Source organism: Cervus canadensis, chromosome 13 (assembly GCF_019320065.1).
Source record: "Cervus canadensis isolate Bull #8, Minnesota chromosome 13, ASM1932006v1, whole genome shotgun sequence".
NCBI classification, from domain to species: Eukaryota; Metazoa; Chordata; class Mammalia; order Artiodactyla; family Cervidae; genus Cervus; species Cervus canadensis.
In genome coordinates this window covers 59,517,735-59,537,687 of record NC_057398.1, presented here as the reverse complement: position 1 = coordinate 59,537,687, position 19,953 = coordinate 59,517,735, and the positions used below count along the sequence as shown (strand labels likewise).

Below are 19,953 nucleotides of genomic sequence, written 5' to 3'. Positions count from 1 at the left end.
TGAACCTCCAGAGGACAGCTCTTCCTGTCCATCAAAGGTAAGGTTTTTGGGGCTATGAGGTCTTATCTTTCAAAGAGGCTCAAACATAAATGTCACATGTTAGTTATAGCTCCCCCCCCCCCTTTTATAATATGTAAAAGTATCCAGTACCAATTTTAGTTTTCAGTAGGTGCTCAAAACATGAATTTCCATTCATTCCCTTATGGAAATAGAAAACATATTTGAGTTTACAGTACTGGAATAGTGCACAATCTTAAATAATTAACAATAATAGTAATAGTCAATGTTACCTGTGAATAAAGTAGTTGGTGATGACTCCATTTGGTTTTTTAGGTGGCATCCATTTAACTTCTATGCAAGCTGACCCCAGTGCCTTAAGAATAGGAGAATTTAGATCCATGGGGGCTGCTTCAGCTGTTTTGGCAAATATCCTACTGCTAACTCCACAACCTCCTTGGAAAAAAAATATCTCTAGTAATTTGTCAAGTAAGGAAAAGAGCTACATGTACATATAGAAGGGTAGGAATACCATGAAAATCATTGTATCTGAAATTTTGTATACACAGTTCTATATATATAGCATTTACATCTCTACAGGATTTGAATATTTAAATAAGCAATGATTTTTGGAAAATCCACTAACTAACCACATTTTTGTATAGGCACAGACAATAAAGTTTATGCCTTGAACTGAGTTTTCTCTAGTTTACTGCAGTTATTTGAACCAGAAAGTGAAAATATGATTAAAGTAAGTGCATGTGTGACCCGCTGTTAATAATAATATCTTATTTTGCCAATATTTAAAAATGATCGTTCTCTTGACACACAGAAGTCAAATAATGCATTTGAAGTATACAGTTTCAAATTCACAGGATACACAGAGATGCAGAAAGTGGTTTTGCTTTTAAATCAAGAAAACTTTAAAGTCATTTCCTTGTGGACTAGGTGAAGACTGGAACAAGGAAAACAATATTTTCCAAAACAAAATGTCTTGGTCTGATTTGTAGAGAAAAGCGGGCAAACTGACTCGGTTTTGGAAAAAAAGCATAGCAAAATCACAGACCCCTAGTTCTAACCAGCTCTATGGGAAATAGTATTCATTTGGAGACAGAAGTTCCTAAGGACAGGAGTTTCATGTTGAATATAAGATTGGTAAATTTCCTTAATCCAAGGTGAAGCAACTTGTTTTGAGTTAAACCTTTTTTCTCTTAGCAGTTGGGTATTAACATATTATATAACACTTGGAAGGATGAAGGAAGTGAGTGGGGCTCTTTCTCAAGACCATACATGTAGATGACGATTTTATTGACCACTAGCTGAAGCCATGAAACTCAAGGTGACAGTTTAGGTTCAAGAGACAGTTATCGGGGAAGCAGTGTAAAATATGTTGAGATTCATTTGAGTGTAACTCAGCTGCTTAATAATGTCTGCTTTCCTCCTACCGCACCCCTAAATAAAACTGAAATATAGCCAAGGTGAGGACATTTCCTAGACTTTTGTAATGCCTATTTTGTTTTATATGACCCATGGTTCCTTTATGTGATCTAGGTGTTTTTCTTTTAAAAGGCCTTATAAACAAGACTTCGCAAAACCACCACTTTCATATATTTAAATATTCATGATTTAATGTGCTGAAATGCATAATTCTTTACTCAATGCAGGGCTCTGATTTTTTCAGGGTACAAAGTCCAGCACAAATAAGAAATAGAATGTTAGTCTTTGTATTTGAATTGAATAAAATTGAATAAAAAGGAATTGAATCTATTCCTTTTTATTGAAAAAATTTTAAATGAAATTCTTTTTTATAAAAACCCTGGACAAGTGTCTGAAAGACTTTCACCTTTTTGGCATGCTTGTATCCTTATCTCATACTGTGTGAATGGAGCCAAGTTTTCCAGAAGGATTGATTGATGATGACCAACAGAGGAGATCAAAGGTGTTGCACTTCCAGCATTGAGTAAGACATTGTACTCCACAGGCATTGTGGGGACAAGGATCCCTTTAAAGAGAGAGAATAAAACACATGTTTGTCTGTTTGGTCAACAAATGGTCAACAAATGTTCATCTTTTAAGAACAATGTATATTTAAAATTTTACACTTCAAGGTACACTAATGCCTAATACAGCAACTAATAATTGCAAGAAATTTGAGTTGGAAAATATTACAGTGCTTATTCTAAAAGTAAGAAATGTTTATCATCTATTTTCAAAAACAAATGAAATACAACAATTCTATTCAACGATATACTGTATAGGCAAATAAAAACAAAGGCATGTTTCAAGGCAAATATATACAAGGCACTTAGAAATGATGTTACATTTTTCCTAGGTTTACTTACTCTTAAAGTACATAAAAAACCCCACCAGTTTTGCTTGTGACAATAATTTTTCTGCAAGCATTGGGTATGCATCTCATCTGACACAGATCCTTGACATAATAGCCCATAAAGAATCCAAATCACAGTCTACCTAGAGAATTCCCAGTGCATTAATTATTGAGTCAGGACAGTCCACTCTGTCAGTGAGATGCATGAACCTAAATATATATGAAATTTGGGTTTAAAAACTGTCATTTTTCACAATGCCTCCTAAAGAATGGAGGTCTTATCAGTTTAGCCTCTTCACAGTCTGGTCACAGAATTAAATGCTTGTAAGTTTTATTTGGTCATGAACAACATGCACACTTTTTAAAGGAGAGGATATGAGCCTTGAATGAAGAATATAATGAAGCTTCCCACCAAAGTTTCTCATTGATTTGCTAGCTTCTAACATATGAGGGCTTCATCACTTACCTTTGTAGTACTTAAATAAGTTTCTCTGCTACAGAGACAAGGAAATCCATAGCATAGGATTCAATAACCCATGAGAGATGAGGTCTAAAGAATTAAATGTGGTTTTGCTTTTTGTAGCTATAGCTCCAATACATGAGGGGCAGAAGAGTGACCAGAAACCAGAGGTGTTCAGGACTTTATGTAGATAGATTAAAATAAGGAGTCTCTGAAGGAAATATTGATCAGAATCAGAAGGATTGATCAATTGGTTCCTTTGGGAAGGTGCCAGATGGTGCTGAATTTGGCAACTGAGACTGAGAATTTAAAGTTTAGAGCATCCCAATTAAATTGTTGTTTTTATCCTTATAGCTTAACTTCTATTATTGTATGATCAATTCCTAAATTCCTATCTCTGACTTTATATTTCTCCTGCATTGTGGATTTGTATTTTGAACACTCTACTTCACACAGACCTCAATCTCAAGGTCTAAAAAAGAATTACACTATTTTCCACTCCCAAATGGGTTCTTCTTCCTGGGTTTTCTCTCCCCATTTCCCTACACCAGAAGCCTTAGAATAAGACTCTTAAAAGTAGACCCTGCTTTCTCCACTCTCAAATTCAAGTGAGTCACTCTATTTTATCTTTTATTTCTTTCAGAAGTTTTGGTTTTATATGCAATCAGCAACACAAGACTCTGTAGGTGTTAACAGGATCTAACTTATATTTTAGGAAGATACCACTGCTGGCAAGTGAATGATAGATAGAAAACGTGTGAACCAGAAGGAAGAGCTATCAATTTGAAAGTCATTGCACGGTTGTAGAAACAACACAAACAAAACAGCATTTCACTGCATTCCTGTCTTATGTCAGGCATCATATATTATCTCCTTTAATATCACTAGAATGTCAACTTTGTACAGTTGGGGACTGTGTTCTCCTCTTTAAGGCAGTTCCAATGCTTAGATTTGAGTACAGATCAGTAGCTCAAATGTTGATTGAATGAATGAATGAAACCAGGAGACAATATTGTAAGATAAATATTACTACCATTTTTTTTTTAAAATAAGAAAACTCAGGCTCATAGGAGAAACTTGTTACAGATATCACATAGATTAATAGAGGCAGCAAAACTTGAACTCAGGTCCATTTGATACCAAAGCTTATCTCTCTATATTTATGCTGTCTCTTGATAAAAGACTTGGATTAGGACAATCAGAGGAAAAAGTGAAAGGATCATTTTGAGAGAACATATAGACAGGCAGAACAAGTCTCGGAGACAGATGAGGTACAGGGGCAAAGATGAAGGAAGAGTCAGAATTACCACTGATGGAACAAAATTACAGGTGAAGATTTAAAGTTCTGAAGAGCAGATTTCCCAAAATGGGATACATATATCCTGGACATTTGTGGACTTTTGTCAAAGTATTTTTGGAGACAAGGACAAACATGTCCCTCTTTCCCCAACTAGTTTTGACTTGTAGAATTTGTGAAACACATAACTCCCCTGCCCAAACTAGGGAAAACCAGCAGAACCCCACTATTTCTGTTCACAAAAAATGAGTGTGGATTTTTCTCCCTAAAATGCACAAAATTAGAAAAGTATATGTGCAAGTGAGTGATGAGAACTTTACTAAATTATTTTGAATATATAGTCACTTCAGAGTGAACTAACTGCACACCAGCAGAAAAAGTTTATGTGGACAGAACCAGTGTGTTGAACACGTATAAATACTATTTGTGGTGCAGTCAAGCATCATCTAATTTTTGTCACTTACTATTGCTTTAAAATGATTCATCATGTGTAATCTTCCCTAGACACGGGATGAAAAGCAGACTGGTACCATGATGCCTCTGCTCAGCCTCAAGTAACAGAAAATTCTACGTTATTATTTTTTTTTTTCAGATCTCACAGCAAAGATTAATACCTAGAAAATTTAAGTAAATTCATTTTCTCTTTAATGGAATTGTGAGTACATGTAATGAGCTCATTTAGAAGATATTCTTCAAGGCCTCATTCTTAACTGCAAGACAAAATTGGGAACGCTTTTCCTTCTCCCAGTAAGACTGCTATAATTAAAACAAAGTTTGAGAGTTGGATGAAGTGAGTTGATTACAGGGACCATTGGAGACTGAGTTCACTAACGGATGAGAAAAACTTAAGAACTGTATTAGAGGTAAAATAAAAGAGCAATCTAATCAGGGTTTTCTTTTTCTCTACTAAAGATGGTCTTTGGGGAGTACTGCTCCAAGTAGTAAAAGAGATTGACAAGTGAGTCAGGGACCGTCTTGGTTTGCAATTTGACCTTCAGCAGAAGATACGGTTATGGAAATATCCCTCCAGAAGGTCTTGGAAGGTCACAGAATCGTGCCTCAGATTCGGGCATTTCTCCTTGTTGTTGCCCTAACATAGTTTGTAAGGCAGTGGGGGAAAAGGTTGCTGTTTGTGCACACGTATTTATGGCAAAATGAAGAGAGGAAGAACTGCCTGGACATTGAGCCTGTTATTGGGGTTGGCTCTCTTCAGATTGATTTAACATCCAGAAATACAATAGCATATTATGCTTTAGCTAAAGAGATTATCAATAGAAGAAAAGGGTAGAAAAAGTACCCCTGAATGATAAATTCCACAATACACTGTTTTTTGGATGTAGACAAACACATTGGAATTCAACGTCAAATTTGCATGAAATTTTAAGATAAAAAGTGAGACCTTAAAATAATTTACCAGGTTATGATGACTGCTTCAGGTTTTTTCAAACCTCCTCAGATTACATGTTTATTCTGTCATCTCTGATCCTAGGACAGATCTTGTGGAAAAGTTTGGCAAACACACTTTGGAAAATATCCTATAATTCTTGATGAACTAGATAAACCACAGGATGGAGTCAGATCAAATCCCTCTTCTACCTTCCTTATTCCCTAGTAAATTCTTGATCCTCTGCGGACACCAGTCTCTTCTTCTATAAAATGGTGACACTAATAGCCACCTCATAAAGAGATGAAAGAATTAATTAAAAATGTATTGAAAATATTTTAGTTCCTTACTACAACACAGGAAGTGCCAAGTAAATGACAGACATCTCTATACAACAAAATGAAATTGAGCAAAATGGGAAAAAAATACCCCATAGCTATGACACTGTTTCCATGTGCCCACAAACACTGCTGAACCCATCTTTTATATAAAGCAGTTATTCCGATTACAAATCAATGTTATACTGAATCAAGCAATTATTATTATAACAAAAGTTGCTTATCTAGTTTTATTTTTTACATATACTTGGATATGTAAAAGTTGTAGCCATGAAGATATCCTAGTCTTTATTCTCAGCAGTAATTTAGAGTGGTCTTTTGTTCAATTTGTCTGAGTTTGCACCTTATTATATGTCTGCCACTTCCGGTCTGCTTCCAGTATCTTCTCTGCTTAAAAGACAGGACTCCTAGGAGGTCAGGGAACAAAACTGTACTTACACCACATTTCAAATATAGACATAATCTTGATCATGGCTGGTCAAAGTGTGTACCCAGAAAATGCATTTTTCACGTCTTGGTTAATCAGAAATAAATGTCCTTTACATACACCTGTAAGGTGTGGAAACAGAAAGTGCTCCTTGAAGCTGTGAACATGTCAAGCATTGACATGCACTTATTAAGGAAAGAAGGCCCCCTCCACTGTCATAATTTACAGGACAGTGACATGAAAGCCTCCCGTGTCCTGCAAACCCTAGACCATCTGCAATGAGTCTGAAATGACCTAGCCCCCTGGTATTCTGACGACTAAATGAAATGAAATGGGCATATTTGTTAAAGTCAGCTGGCAAGCCACACAGCTTGGTTAGTTCCTGAGTTCATAAATTTATGTCAGAGCAAGAGGAGCAGCGGAAACCCATGTGAACCAATTTACCCTAAGTGCAAATGGCAGTTTTGTTATTTGGTGTCAAAGTTACCAGTCGCACGATGACAAGCTGCCATAACACATTTTCTTGTTCACTAAAGAACAAAGATTTCGTTGGTTAATATTCCTTGCAAGGCTCCTTTTCATAATTTACAACAACTAGATGCTGATAGGTTATTTAACATTTATGAAGTTAAGATGTAATCAGAAAAACCCTGATTATCTTTACAAATAAAAAAGTTAAATTATTCAACTTTTTTTTCCCTCCATGGCTTCATTTCACAGCAGGTGCATACTTTACAATGGGACAAGTCAATCAAATAATCCTTTTTTAAAATCTTTTTTTAGGAGCTGGAGCAAGAACAATTCTAAGAGGGAAACTATTGGTTTGATAGCTGCATTTGCTTCAAACCACGGGCTGTGCTTAACATAATGCTTTTAACAAATTAGCCGCATGTCTCCTTTGTAGAGATGTGGGTATGTTGGTAATTTCCTTTGGGGGCCATGGAAGTGAAACTGGACCCTCTTAAACACACACCCATACCAACTGTATGGAAATTTTACATAGTTTGTATAATTTTATACCTTTTCTGTTCAACTAGATGGCAGAGTTTTTGACAAGAGGGACAATATCTCACTCCTTCTTTCTTTTAAACTCAAAATGTCTAGAATCATGCCTGGCACCCCCCAGAGAGGGACTTAGTAAACATCTTCACATTTGTTGAAATGAATAGATGAATCAATCCACTCAAATGTAAATGAATTACATCCTGTGAAATTTTAAGCTGCAAATAAAATGATCCTACTGGGTTACTGGATGAACTGCCCTTGAACCACTTGTCTTCATATATGCTTGCTGTATCTATGGCAATAGTTTTTTCAGTTTTGAACTGGATTGTGGTAGAATGCAGAAGAGAATAATTTGCCTTACACACTGTTTAGGTAGAAAAATACTGTAAAAATATGGAATAGTGTGTTTGCTCAAAGGATTTGGAGTGAAATTTATTGCTAGTTGGCACTGACACCTATGTGATGAATCACCTAGAGAAAAGCTTTCAGCACCCAAATTAACTTTTCTCATTAGCAACAAAGGGAAAATATTGGATGTACTACAAGTTATTATGAACATTAAATGAGATATGTGTCAACCTCTTTCAAAATGCCAAGCACACGTTAGAACTCAAAAAGGTAAGATAAATTTACTAAACGTCAAAAGCAAAGACAATGAAAGCAAAAATAAACAGATGGGACTCCATCAGACTAAGGGACTCCATCAGACTCCATCAGACTAAGGGACTCCATCAGACTCCATTAGACTAAGGTTTCCTTCTGCACAGCAAAGGAAACCATTCATAGGATGAAAAGACAACCTATGGAATAAAAGCAAATATTTGCAAACCACATATCTAATGAGGGATTAAATATCCAAAGTATATGAGGAACCCATACAATCCAATAATAAAAAACATAACCCAATTAAAAAATGGACAAAGGATCTGAAAAGACATTTTTCCAAGGAAGATATACAAAAGATCAATAGGTACATGAGACAGTGCTCACCATCAATAATCAATGGGTAAATGCAAATCAAAAACACAATGAGATCGCCTGTTAGGGTCTCTGTTACCAAAAAAGACAGGAATCACAAACGCTGGTAAGGATGTAGAGAAAAAGAAAACCTTGTACACTGTTGTTGGGAATGTACACTGATACAGCCACTATGGAAAACACCATGAAGGTTTCTCAAAAAAAAAAAAAATTAAAAGTAGAACTACTATGTGATCTGGCAATTCAACTTCTGGGTATATATTCAAAGTAAATGAGGTCATTATCTCAAAGAGACAATCGCACTGCTGTGTACACCGCAGCATTATTCATAATAGCCAAGGTATAGAAACAACCTAAATGTCCATTAATGGATGAACAGATTAAGAAAATATGATACAGACACAATGGAATAGATTTAAGATGGGAATATTGTTCAATCTTAAAAAAGGAAAGCCTGTTGTTTGCTATGACATGGATGAAACTGGAGGATATTGAGTGATATAGCCAGACAGAGAAAGCCAAATACTGAATGGTATCACTTACACATGGACTCATTTTTAAAGAAAGCTGAACCCATAGAACAGACTAAATGGTGGTTGCCAGGGGTTGAGAGGATGGGTGAAATAAAGAGAAGTTAGTAAATGGTGCATACTTTCAGTTATAAGATGAATAAGGTCTGAGGACTGATTGTAAAACACGGTGACTATATAGATGATAATACCATATTGTGCAGATGACACCACTGTTATGGCAGAAAGTGAAGAAGAACTAAAGAGCCTCTTGGTGAAAGTGAAAGAGGACAGTGAAAAAGTTGGCTTAAATCTCAACATTCAGAAAACTAAGATCATTGCATTTGGTCCCATCACTTCATGGCAAACATATGGGGAAACAGTGGCTGACTTTATTTTGGGGGGCTCCAAAATCACTGCAGATGGTGACTGCAGCCATGAAATTAAAAGATGCTCATTCCTTGGAAGAAAAGTTATGACCAACCTAGACAGCATATTAAAAAGCAGAGACATTACTTTGCCAACAAAGGTCTGTCTAGTCAAGGCTATGGTTTTTCCAGCAGTCATGTATGGATGTGAGATTTGGACAATAAAGAATTGAAGCTTTTGAACTGTGGTGTTGGAGAAGACTCTTGAGAGTCCCTAGGACTGCAAGGAGATCCAACCAGTCCATCTAAAGGAAATCAGTCTTGAATATTCATTGGAAGGACTGATGTTAAAGCTAAAACTCCAATACGTTGGGCACCTGATGCAAAGAACTAACTCATTAGAAAAGACCCTGATGCTGGGAAAGATTGAAGGTGGGAAGAGAAGGGGACGACAGAAGATGAGATGGTTGGATGGCATCACTGATTTAATGGACATGAATTTGAGTAAACTCTGGGAGTTGGTGATGGATAAGGAGCCCTGGTATGCTGCAGTCCATGGGGTCGCAAAGAGTTGGACATGACTGAGTGACTGAAATGAACTGTATTGTACAACTGAAATTTGCTAAGAGAATAGAACTTGTGTTCCCACCAGGGAAAAAAAAAATAACAAAGAAAAGCAAAGAAAAATGAGAGAATATATGAGATAATGAATGTGTTAATTAAATTAATGGTGGAAATAGTTTCACAATGTACACTTATATCAAATGATCACATTATACACTTTAAATATATTACCATTTGTTAATTATACTCAGTAAAACTGAAACAATATAGGTAAATTAATACACAAAATAAACTACAAATCATTGCAATGATTTTACATTTTTTCTGAAACTCAGCACTACTTGCCACTTGTCTATGGCACACATAAGAAGCTTGAAACAACTGCCAGTGTTGAATTATCCTGATTAATGTGACATGAATACTTTAAAAAGTCTTATGCCAATTTGACTTTAAATGGACAGTATCTGATATAATACACTGCATTGATTAGTTCACTGGACACCAAGATGTTTAATGTCTACAGAGAGGCCAATAGCCACCCCTTAATTAAAACTTGATTAATAAAAATCATTTATATTCCTAAGCAATATTAATTTAAATGATTTCTCAGTAGAAGAACTGGCAACAGAGGTAATGGACTAAGAGATAAATGTGAAAGGAAAGGCACCAGTATTTCAACATTATGCATCAAGCCTAAATAACTCATTATCTTTAGTGAGAAAAAGCGGATGTTGGATCCAATGACATTGTTAATTAGAAGATGATTAAGGGCTAGGACAGTTCAAAATAGAGTCATCACCTTGATAAATTAGAAAGTCCCATTATTACCTTCAGAGTTTAAATAATTTTGAATGTTTGGGTTCTGAAATGGTAGGGATGCGTATCTCAATTCTTAATCTTAGAAAATCATTTGTGTCCCATGAAGTATTTTCTACTTCGTTTTCTATACTTTTTCAATCATTAAGGTAACATATATCCTTTTTCATCTTTAATATAAATGTTTAAGTTCTGACCCAAGGTTCAGAGCTGGTAAAAGGTGAGAAGAAATGTTTAGGAATAAACTAACCCTGTTTATGCTACTGTAGATTAAAGTAAGAATGGCCAGCACAGAGCCAGTGCCCCCTGAACGTGGGTTTCTACAGGAAAACAAGTGTCTGAATAATTTTAAATGGCAGAAAATCTAAAATTTATTTATATTTCCCTGAATGATAAATTTTGGAAGTTTTCTCACCATTTTCTTTCATTATTAATTCAGCAAATATGTTATAAGGATATGTTGTTTGCATGTCATCTAAGTTGAAGATACAAATGGTGTACAAAAAAGTGGAAATCTCAATTTTCTAGAGTTTGGAGGGTTTTGATAATCTTACTACTAACATTTATCAAGTAATAAATGCTATAAAATGAACCAAGATTTATCTGGGAGGTAAGGGAATGTCTCTTGTTGTTTACTTGCTAAGTTGTATCTGACTCTTTTGCACCCCCATGGACTCTAGCCCTCCAGGTCCCTCTATCCATGGGATTTTCCAGGCAAAAATTTTGGAGTGGGTTGCCATTTCCTTCTCCAGGGAATCTTCCCAACCCAGGGATCAAATCTGCATCATCTGCATTGGCAGGTGGATTCTTTCCCACTTGAGCCATCTGGAAAGCCCAAAAGAATGTCTACCAAGGTGTTAAAAGTCTTTCTTTTTTAATTAATTAATTTATTTTAATTGGAGGAAAATTACTTTACAATATTGTGCTGCTTTTTGCCATACACCGACATGAATCAGCCATGGGTGGAACCTCTTTGTAGTTAATTGAGTAATGACTCTTATGCTCTCTCTCCTAATTAAGATCTTCCTGGACATGGAATCTAGTTTTGCTAAGTCATGTTATTCTTTCTGTACTTCTGGATGGGTCAGTAAAGGATTCTGGTTACTAGTCTCTTCACACCGCAAGAGATATTTTCCCTTAAGGGGTTTGCCATTTTCCATAATTAATTCCTTAAAACCAAACCCCCCCTGCCCAAATTATTCAGTTTTGGCCAACACCTAGTTCTGGGTCTTGGCCCTCTGGGCTACTATTTCAGAAAACCTAGTTGCTGTATCATAAATCTGAAAGACTTTGGGCAATAAAAAGAAAGTATGATGTGAATTCAAGAGTTAAGCTGAAGACAGGAAGGAATTGCTTTTATAAGGCAGTAAGTAGTAGGCAGCAGACCTGAGTCTGAATCTTGACTCAACTGGGTGATCTTGAGTGAATTACATTACTTGTTCAAGATTCAAGTTTCTTATCTTAATATTTTGATGATGATATTACTTGTTTTCCAAGGTTCGCATGAGAATCAACTGTAGTAAGGCAGGGAAAGTGCTTATCAAAGTGTTTGGCATAAACTAGGAATTTAACAAATGGCAAATATAAACATGTAATGTTAATGAATATGTATGATACTTGCCATCATTACCACAATTTCTCTTCCTTTGAATATTCTCATATATTTTCTGGGCTGCACCCTTGTACTATTAATAATAGGACTTATAATAATAATACTATTTATAGATAGCATAATAATACAATTCATACATATCATTGAAATAATAACATGTAAACTTAGAGCCCACTTAATTGCCAAAGTCATTTTTTGTTGCCAGGCAACCACAGAGACTTTTTCCTCCCAGCAACTTACCTATGTAAGGTCACTCCATCTCTACTGACCCAAAAAAGTATGTGAAAAAATTGGTTAAGTTAACCATTAATTTGGCTTTGGACATTCAAGGGAAACTGGTCTAATTCACATTTTCAGAGTTTTATTGTAACTGATCACTTTTGCCTGATGTGGGTGATCCATGGTTACTACTACACTTGGAGCACATCACAGAGACCTACAGCAGGGTCTCCAACCTCCAGGCTGCAGACTGGTACATCTTGTCAGATTAGTGCAGAATGTGCTTCTAGATGGCGCTAGCGGTAAAAATCCTGCCTACAGGATTTTTGCCTACAATGCAAGAGAACTAAGAGACACGGGTTCAATCCCTGGGTCGGGAAAGTCTCCTGGATGAGGGCATGGCAACTCACTCCAGTATTCTTGTCTGGAGAACCTCACAGAGGAGCCTGGCAGGCTACAGTCCATGAAATTGCAAAGAGTTGGACATGACTGAAGCAACTTAGTATGCACGCCCATAAAATGTAATACATGTAATGTGCTTGAGTCACTCCAGAACCATCCCCTGCCCCTTGGGTCCATGGAAAAACTGTCTTCCACAAAACTAGTCCTTGGTGCCAAAAAGATTGGGGACCGCTGACCTACGGCACTTAATTCCATCCAGGATATTTTTATTCATAAACTTGGGGTTGAGAGCTTATCTTTGCACATGCTTTCCAGGTGCTTCTAATGTTCATTCAGGTTGGGGAACTACAGGCATGGACTGTCCATTTTCCAGCCCTGTGTATGATGTAATCACTTTGTAATGGCAGGATCCTATGATGAATACATAGAAAGATCTTGATTGTCGGCAAATAAACAACCTCCAGTTATAACAAGTTTGTTTTCTTCCTGTTTAAAATATATATTTGTGACTCTTCAGGAACAGAAAAAATGTTTTTATTATCTAAATCAAAACACAGCATGAGGTACTTTCCAATAAAATCAACTGTAGATTATACACAAGTCAAAATCATCTGCCTGTTTACTGAGTCCAAAATCCTTCTAGGCACCAGGAAAAAAGTTTAATTTAAGATTTTAATCTTTCCATATATTATAGGGTTTCTGTAATGGATTTTGTGCATCTGAAACTAAAAGATTGACAGGTCTGGATATTATAGATTTATTAACCATTGGTTACAGTGTTAGAGTTAGCATGTAAAGCATTTCTACGATATCCCTCAGGATGGGCTACAATGAACGATTTCTACAAAGCCTGAGGTGGATAAGGGTTAAGGTGACATTAAAAAAGCAAAATTCATGTCTTATTTCACAATGATCCTTTTTTAAGTAGAAACATTATACATTAAACATAGAAATATGATGCTCAAGAAATGCTCTTAACTCAAAGAAAAACATGTCAAAATTCAAGGAAAGTCTCAAAATTTACAAACCCAGTTTTTCAGCCTACAGTTTTATCATTTTGAAAGTGGGGGCCTTGGGATCTAACAGATCTTGGGACAAATACATATTTAAAATTTGTAGAGATGTGGACAGACCTAGACACTGTCATACAGAAGTAAGTCAGAAAGAAAAAAGCAAATATTGTATATTAACACATCTATATACGAAATCCATAAAAAATGGTGTAGATGAACTTCTTTGCAAAATAGAGGCACAGATGTAGAGAACAAACATAGATACCAAGCGGGGAAAGGAAGAGGGATGTTATGAATTGGGAGATTGGATAGACAAATAGTCCCTACGATGTATAAAATATATAACTAATGAGAACCTATTGTACAGCACAGAAAACTCTACTCAACTGTCGGTGGTGACCTAAATGGGAAGGAAATTAAAAAAAGAGGGTGTATGTATATGTATAGCTGATTCATTTTTTGGTACAATAGAAAGTGATATAACATTGTAAACAACTCTACTTCAGTAAAATTAATTTAAAAATAATTAAAGGTAAAACTAATTATCCAAAAATTATCACCACCTATAGAATATCCTTGCCTGGAAAATTCCATGGACGGAGGAGCCTGGTGGGCTGCAGTCCATGGGGTCACAGAGAGTCACACACGACCAAGGGGCTGAGTGCAGTCTGCAGACCAGATGATATGTCAGCTATGTAAGTTATCTCATTTAATCATTAGAGTAACCCTACATGGGGGTGCTACAACTATCTCCATTTTACAGATGGAGATAACTGAGACTCAGACAAACTGACTTATTTAAGATCAGCTAATAGACAGCACAAATATATGAAGTTGTTTATACGTGGAAACTAAAAAAGTGCTACAAATGAATTTATTTACGAAACAGAAAGAGTCACAGATGTAGAATACAAACATGGATACCAAGGGGAAAAGGGAAGAAAGGGATAAATTGGGAGACTGGGACTGACATATACATGCTACTGCATATAAAATAGACAAGTAACAAGGATCTACTGTATAGCACAAGAAATTTTACTCAAAACTCTGTAGTGGTCTACATAGGGGAGGAATCTTAAAAAGTGAATATATGTATACGTATGACTGATTCATTTTGCTGTATAGCAGAAACGAACACAACACTGTAAATCAACTATACTCCAAAAAAAATTAAAAAAAAAGAAAAAAGAAAGATGCTTTCAAATCCTTACTGAGTGTAAAGTCTTAAGACTAGCAATGGCAATTTAGGCATGTTATAATGTGAACATGACAAGGAATTTGATACACTATGGAAAATTCCTGGTTGCTTGGCTAGGAAACCATCAACTTTACATATCACCCTGAACTTTCCTTTATGTTCTTTGAGAACCTGGATAGTAGAAGACCCTGGACCGAATTTGAGAGGTCTCCAGACAACAGGCTAAATCTGACCTTAGGCTGGCTCTGTGATGCCTCATTTTACTTTGTGGGGCAAAAACATCATGACACCATAAAAATGCCATGGAGAAACATGCTAAAAGGAGATAACATAGTCATGCTCTTCAATGAAGAGAGAAATCAATTTCATAAAAGAATATATCAATTTGCAGATTTAAAAAAATTTATTTATTTGGCTGCCCTGGGTCTTATTTGCAGCATGCAGGGATCAAACTCAGGTCTCTTGCACTGGGAGCATCTAGTCTTACCCACTGGATCACCAGGGAAGTCCCTAAATTTATATGTTTTTCGCAGTACAAGATTTGGGTTTTCCTCTGTTAAAATTAAAAGCATTGTTCAAGAATATCCATGCTTCTAAAACTGAAATAAAGATTACAGCACTTGATGACACATTCTGGTACTATTGATTATCTCCTCATTTGTTTAATTTAGTATGTTACATATTCATTTTAAAACAAAGGTGAATGGAATCATTTATATTTAACAACTAAATATATTAAGCAACTTAAGTTTTCTTTGCTTAGAAAGTCTTGAGAGATTTTTGTCTGTGGATTTGACTCAAAAAAGACCCTTTTGTCTTTGTTCTTAGATTATGTTTATACTTTGTTCTTAAAACCAATAGCAGAAGGATGTTGGTTCATGAGAATTTAAGTTTTATACATTTAGGCCTTTATGTTATTCTTATGACTATATTACCTGTTTTGACTGAATCATGTTCAATTCAATGAAAGATAAGTCTTTGTTAAGTATTTTACAAAATAGATCTGCTGAGAGCCCAATGACTGTTAACCAATTATTTTCAGTACCATGTAGAAATGTGGTTAAGCTTAATCTCATGGGGACAACAGGGTTTTGTGTTCATTTCATGTTTCAACTTCATATTAAGACCAGATGTTCAAAATAAAACCACATATCTTCGAAGTGCATAGTACAATAAAAATCAGTTTTAAATTTTACTGAAACAAAACTTTCATATACCTTGCATGTTAAAAGACAAAGCAAGATTTCACTGTAACCTTTAACCCACAGGGTTAATGCAACCAGAATTTTGGTTAAGGATGATTATTATATTCCAAATAATAATGCACTAAACTACAAAAGCAACCCACTATTAAGTCAATGGTTTGATGGAGGCTACACAGCTCGAAGAGGTAAAATTCAGCTACCACACTGGTCACAACTTAAGGTATATGAATGGAGTGGCCCATTTTTTTCTGGATTCCCCATTCACGACTATAACACCAACAATTCAATCTGGGGGATCCTGTAGAAATGTTCAAGGTAATTCAGACCTATGTTACTTACCTTGGATATGTATGAACAAGAAGAGATTTTCAGGTGTTGATATTTGAAAGTATTGCTTTGATAGAAATGTATATATCTAGGTATCTATACATCTTTATCTGCACACCTACACTTATATCTATCTATATGCATGTATATAAATGCTTATGCATATAAACACTTGTGAGTGTGGTTTGGTTTATTCTGTTCATACTTATCCAGAGACAGATTGTGTCCTTCTGACCTACTAAATTCACATTTTCATCCTATTTCCAGTTAATTTCCTCTAAAATGTTTTATACACACGCACTAGTTCTATTTCTTACCTGGTGGTGTCCAAGCTACAAATATGGAATAAGGCCCAATTACTGTGATGTTATATGGAGGCTGGATTTCTTCTGGCGTTAATATAGGTGTCTGTATAATGTACTCATCACTTGAACTGCTGCCACCTCCAGTTGTGGCTTCTAACTTATAAACATATCTATATTTCAAAAAGAAAGAATTGTGATAAAGCAATGCACGGGGAACTGAACATTGATTGTTGAGTTTTCTATCTATTGCTTAGTCCTAAATTTGTGACAAACTTCAAATTCCCTGCTTCCTATTCAGAAACTTTACTATAGAGCTTATAGTTTTCCTACCACAGGCAACGCTCTCTCCACTGTTTTGGTCCTTTTCCCATTTTATTTTTAACCCTTGAGTAATTAATTGCTTTTCTTAAAGATTTCAGGAAAGTCTTGGATTGTGCTGGTGGATTGTGGAGGATTCAAATGAATCTTCTCCATCTTTAATGGCTTAGAGTTTAGGGAAGTATGTTTAGAGAAAGATGTTTCTAAATTGATCTGCTACTCTCTACAATAAAACTAAATTGAACTCTACTCCCTGCAATAAAACATCTGTTGATCCAAGATATATTTTATCTCTGCTGAGAAATGAATGGCAATGAATTGCAAATATGTGGAACTTTCCCCCCAAACCACTCAGGTCTATACATAGTATCACAAGTAGAGAAAACACTATACCAGAAATAAAGGCTGTTGATATAAAACAAACCTCTTTAAATCTCTTTCCTTGCTAGTTCAGGGATGCATGTTTTTGAAGATCATTTGATAATTTAAAAAATTTAATGCTTTGTATATTTAATATACTTAAAAGTTCTCATGTCAAATAAAAGACTAATTATTTATTTACATTTTAAAGGAATTTCACATCCTCTGAGGACTAGTATAATGAGCTAGTGCTTGGGTCTTCTGTCTGAAATAAATTAAGAGATCTCATTAGCTATGGAATAGCTAATACATGAGGAGATTAATCAACCAATTGATATAATATTATTTCAGTTGGAGATGGACTTGTTCTTGACCCTGAAAAATCTAAAATTCTCACCATATGACTAGTAAAGTTTTCTTTTAGTTTACCTGCTGTTGGGCTCCAGGTTTTTATCGGTGAAATTCTGCTCCTCACTGCCCCCCAGGAAAATCAAGCTTCCATTACGACTCAATTGATATTGAGAAATGAGGCCATTGGGCTTTTCTGGCGGGCTCCAAAATAACTCCACTGTTGTAGAATTGACAACAATGTGTCGAGGTGTCACCCAAACTCCTGGCAAAGATAATACAGTGAATTTTTATTGTTAGGATATGATAAGCACATTATCAAAAGTCATACCAACCCCTCACATACTATATTTTTATCTATTGATAAAAAAAATATATCATGGTAAGCAACAAAAATACATTTTATTTGCTTTGGAGTTAAGATACATAATTGGATGCAAATATATTTTTTAATGCTTTAATTATTATTATTATTATGAATTACCTTTAGAAAGTACCAGATAACTAGGGGTGGAAAATTTCTCTGTGTTGGCTGTTACTCTGAGTATCATGAAGGCCTAAGAGACTATCCAGGGATTCTCAACTTGGATGCCTATTTACTTGGAATCATAATCCAGTGTTTGCCTGAATTATCAAATTCAATGAACAAGCATATTTTGCATTTCTAACACTGCACTCTGATTTTTTTTTTTTTTTTGGTTACTTCTTTCAGTCTCATTTACTGGCTTCTCTTTCCTTCTTATACTCCAAAATGATGTAGTGCCTTAGAGAACTAGGCTCTTTACACTTCCCTCTCCTCATCTTTCCTAACACTCTCTTTGCAGATGATCATTTAGTCTCAATGTTAAACATTGTTTATATGTTGAGCACTGCTCGATGCCCAACTCTGTGCTAAACCTCTCTCCCGAGCGTCACACCCTTGATTCTACTCTCTAACATTATCTACCTCCAGTTGGATAACTAATTACATTTCAAAAACCTAAAATGTCTAAAAATGGAACTCTTGGTTTTCTGGTCTACCATCTATTTGTCTTCCACTCTTATCCAACTATTCACTTTCTTGGGGAAAACACAAAAAAATTATCTTGAGGATTTTAGTTTTTCGCTCCTAAGTGGAAACTATCATCGAGTCCTGCAGATTCTACTCTGAATGTGCATAGTCCTTATATTTTTACCTCTCTTGATCCAAACTACATTTCTCCCTCTCATGAACTCCTGTGATAAAGTAGTGTCCATGTTTTAAATCTTGTCTGTTTTTATTTCACTGTAACCTTTATAAAAGTATGTAAAGTGTGTCTTTAAGCTAATGTAACCGCCCTGATGCTGGGAGGGGTTGGGGGCAGGAGGAGAAGGGGACAACAGAGGATGAGATGGCTGGATGGCATCACCGACTCGATGGACTTGAGTTTGAGTAAACTCCAGGAGTTGGTGATGGACAGGGAGGCCTGGTGTGCTGCCGTTCATGGAGTCGCAAAGAGTCAGACATGACTGAGTGACTGAACTGAACTGAATCTTCGTAAAATATACAACCCTTCTGAAATTGTTCATATAGTGTAATTTTAATTCCTTATGATAACTTGTATGATCCTAATTTTTCTGGCTCTGGCCTACCTGGCACCATTCTCTCTATCATTCATGAAGCTCCAGCCACACTAGACTCATTTCCAGCCTAAGAATGCTTCAACTTCTTTCACACCACTGAGTTTTTGCACTTCCAGTTCCTACAACTGGAACATCTTTGTTCATGACACATGACAATTATGCATTTTATTCTCCAAGTTCAGTGACCTGTGTAAATATCACCTTATCAGGGGGAGCTTATTTTGACCACTATTGCCTAACCATAACTTTAACACAGTCTGAAGTAATCCCCACCTTGTTCCTCTCGATCATATATATACCCTTTTCTATTTTCCTCTCAATACGCAAAACATTATAATCTTTTTTTTATATCATCATTATTTTCATGTTTTTATGACTATTTCTCTCTCCTGCTTTTAATACAAAGTTAGCCCCATGAAGGCAGGGATCTGCTCTGTATTAGTAGCCCATGTACCTTTATGGATAGCACAATGCCTAATAAATATTAAATGAATAAATTTATTGAAAATATACATCCTGCAAATTATTATATTTATGGAATGCAAATATGACTAAGATATAGCTCATTCTTA

General features: G+C 35.6%; 1 protein-coding gene across 1 annotated transcript in view; it reads right to left on the bottom strand.

Moving 5' to 3' along the window:
• The window catches only part of USH2A (usherin), an 893,901-nt gene that overhangs the window by 148,536 nt on the left and 725,412 nt on the right, over nucleotides 1-19,953 (bottom strand). The window contains exons 57-60 of the mRNA XM_043484771.1: nucleotides 17,861-18,044; nucleotides 16,766-16,923; nucleotides 1,841-1,999; nucleotides 291-453 (exon numbers count right to left, since the gene is read on the bottom strand). Of these exons, the coding sequence (XP_043340706.1) occupies nucleotides 291-453; nucleotides 1,841-1,999; nucleotides 16,766-16,923; nucleotides 17,861-18,044 (664 nt within the window). The remainder of the gene's footprint in view (nucleotides 1-290; nucleotides 454-1,840; nucleotides 2,000-16,765; nucleotides 16,924-17,860; nucleotides 18,045-19,953) is intronic.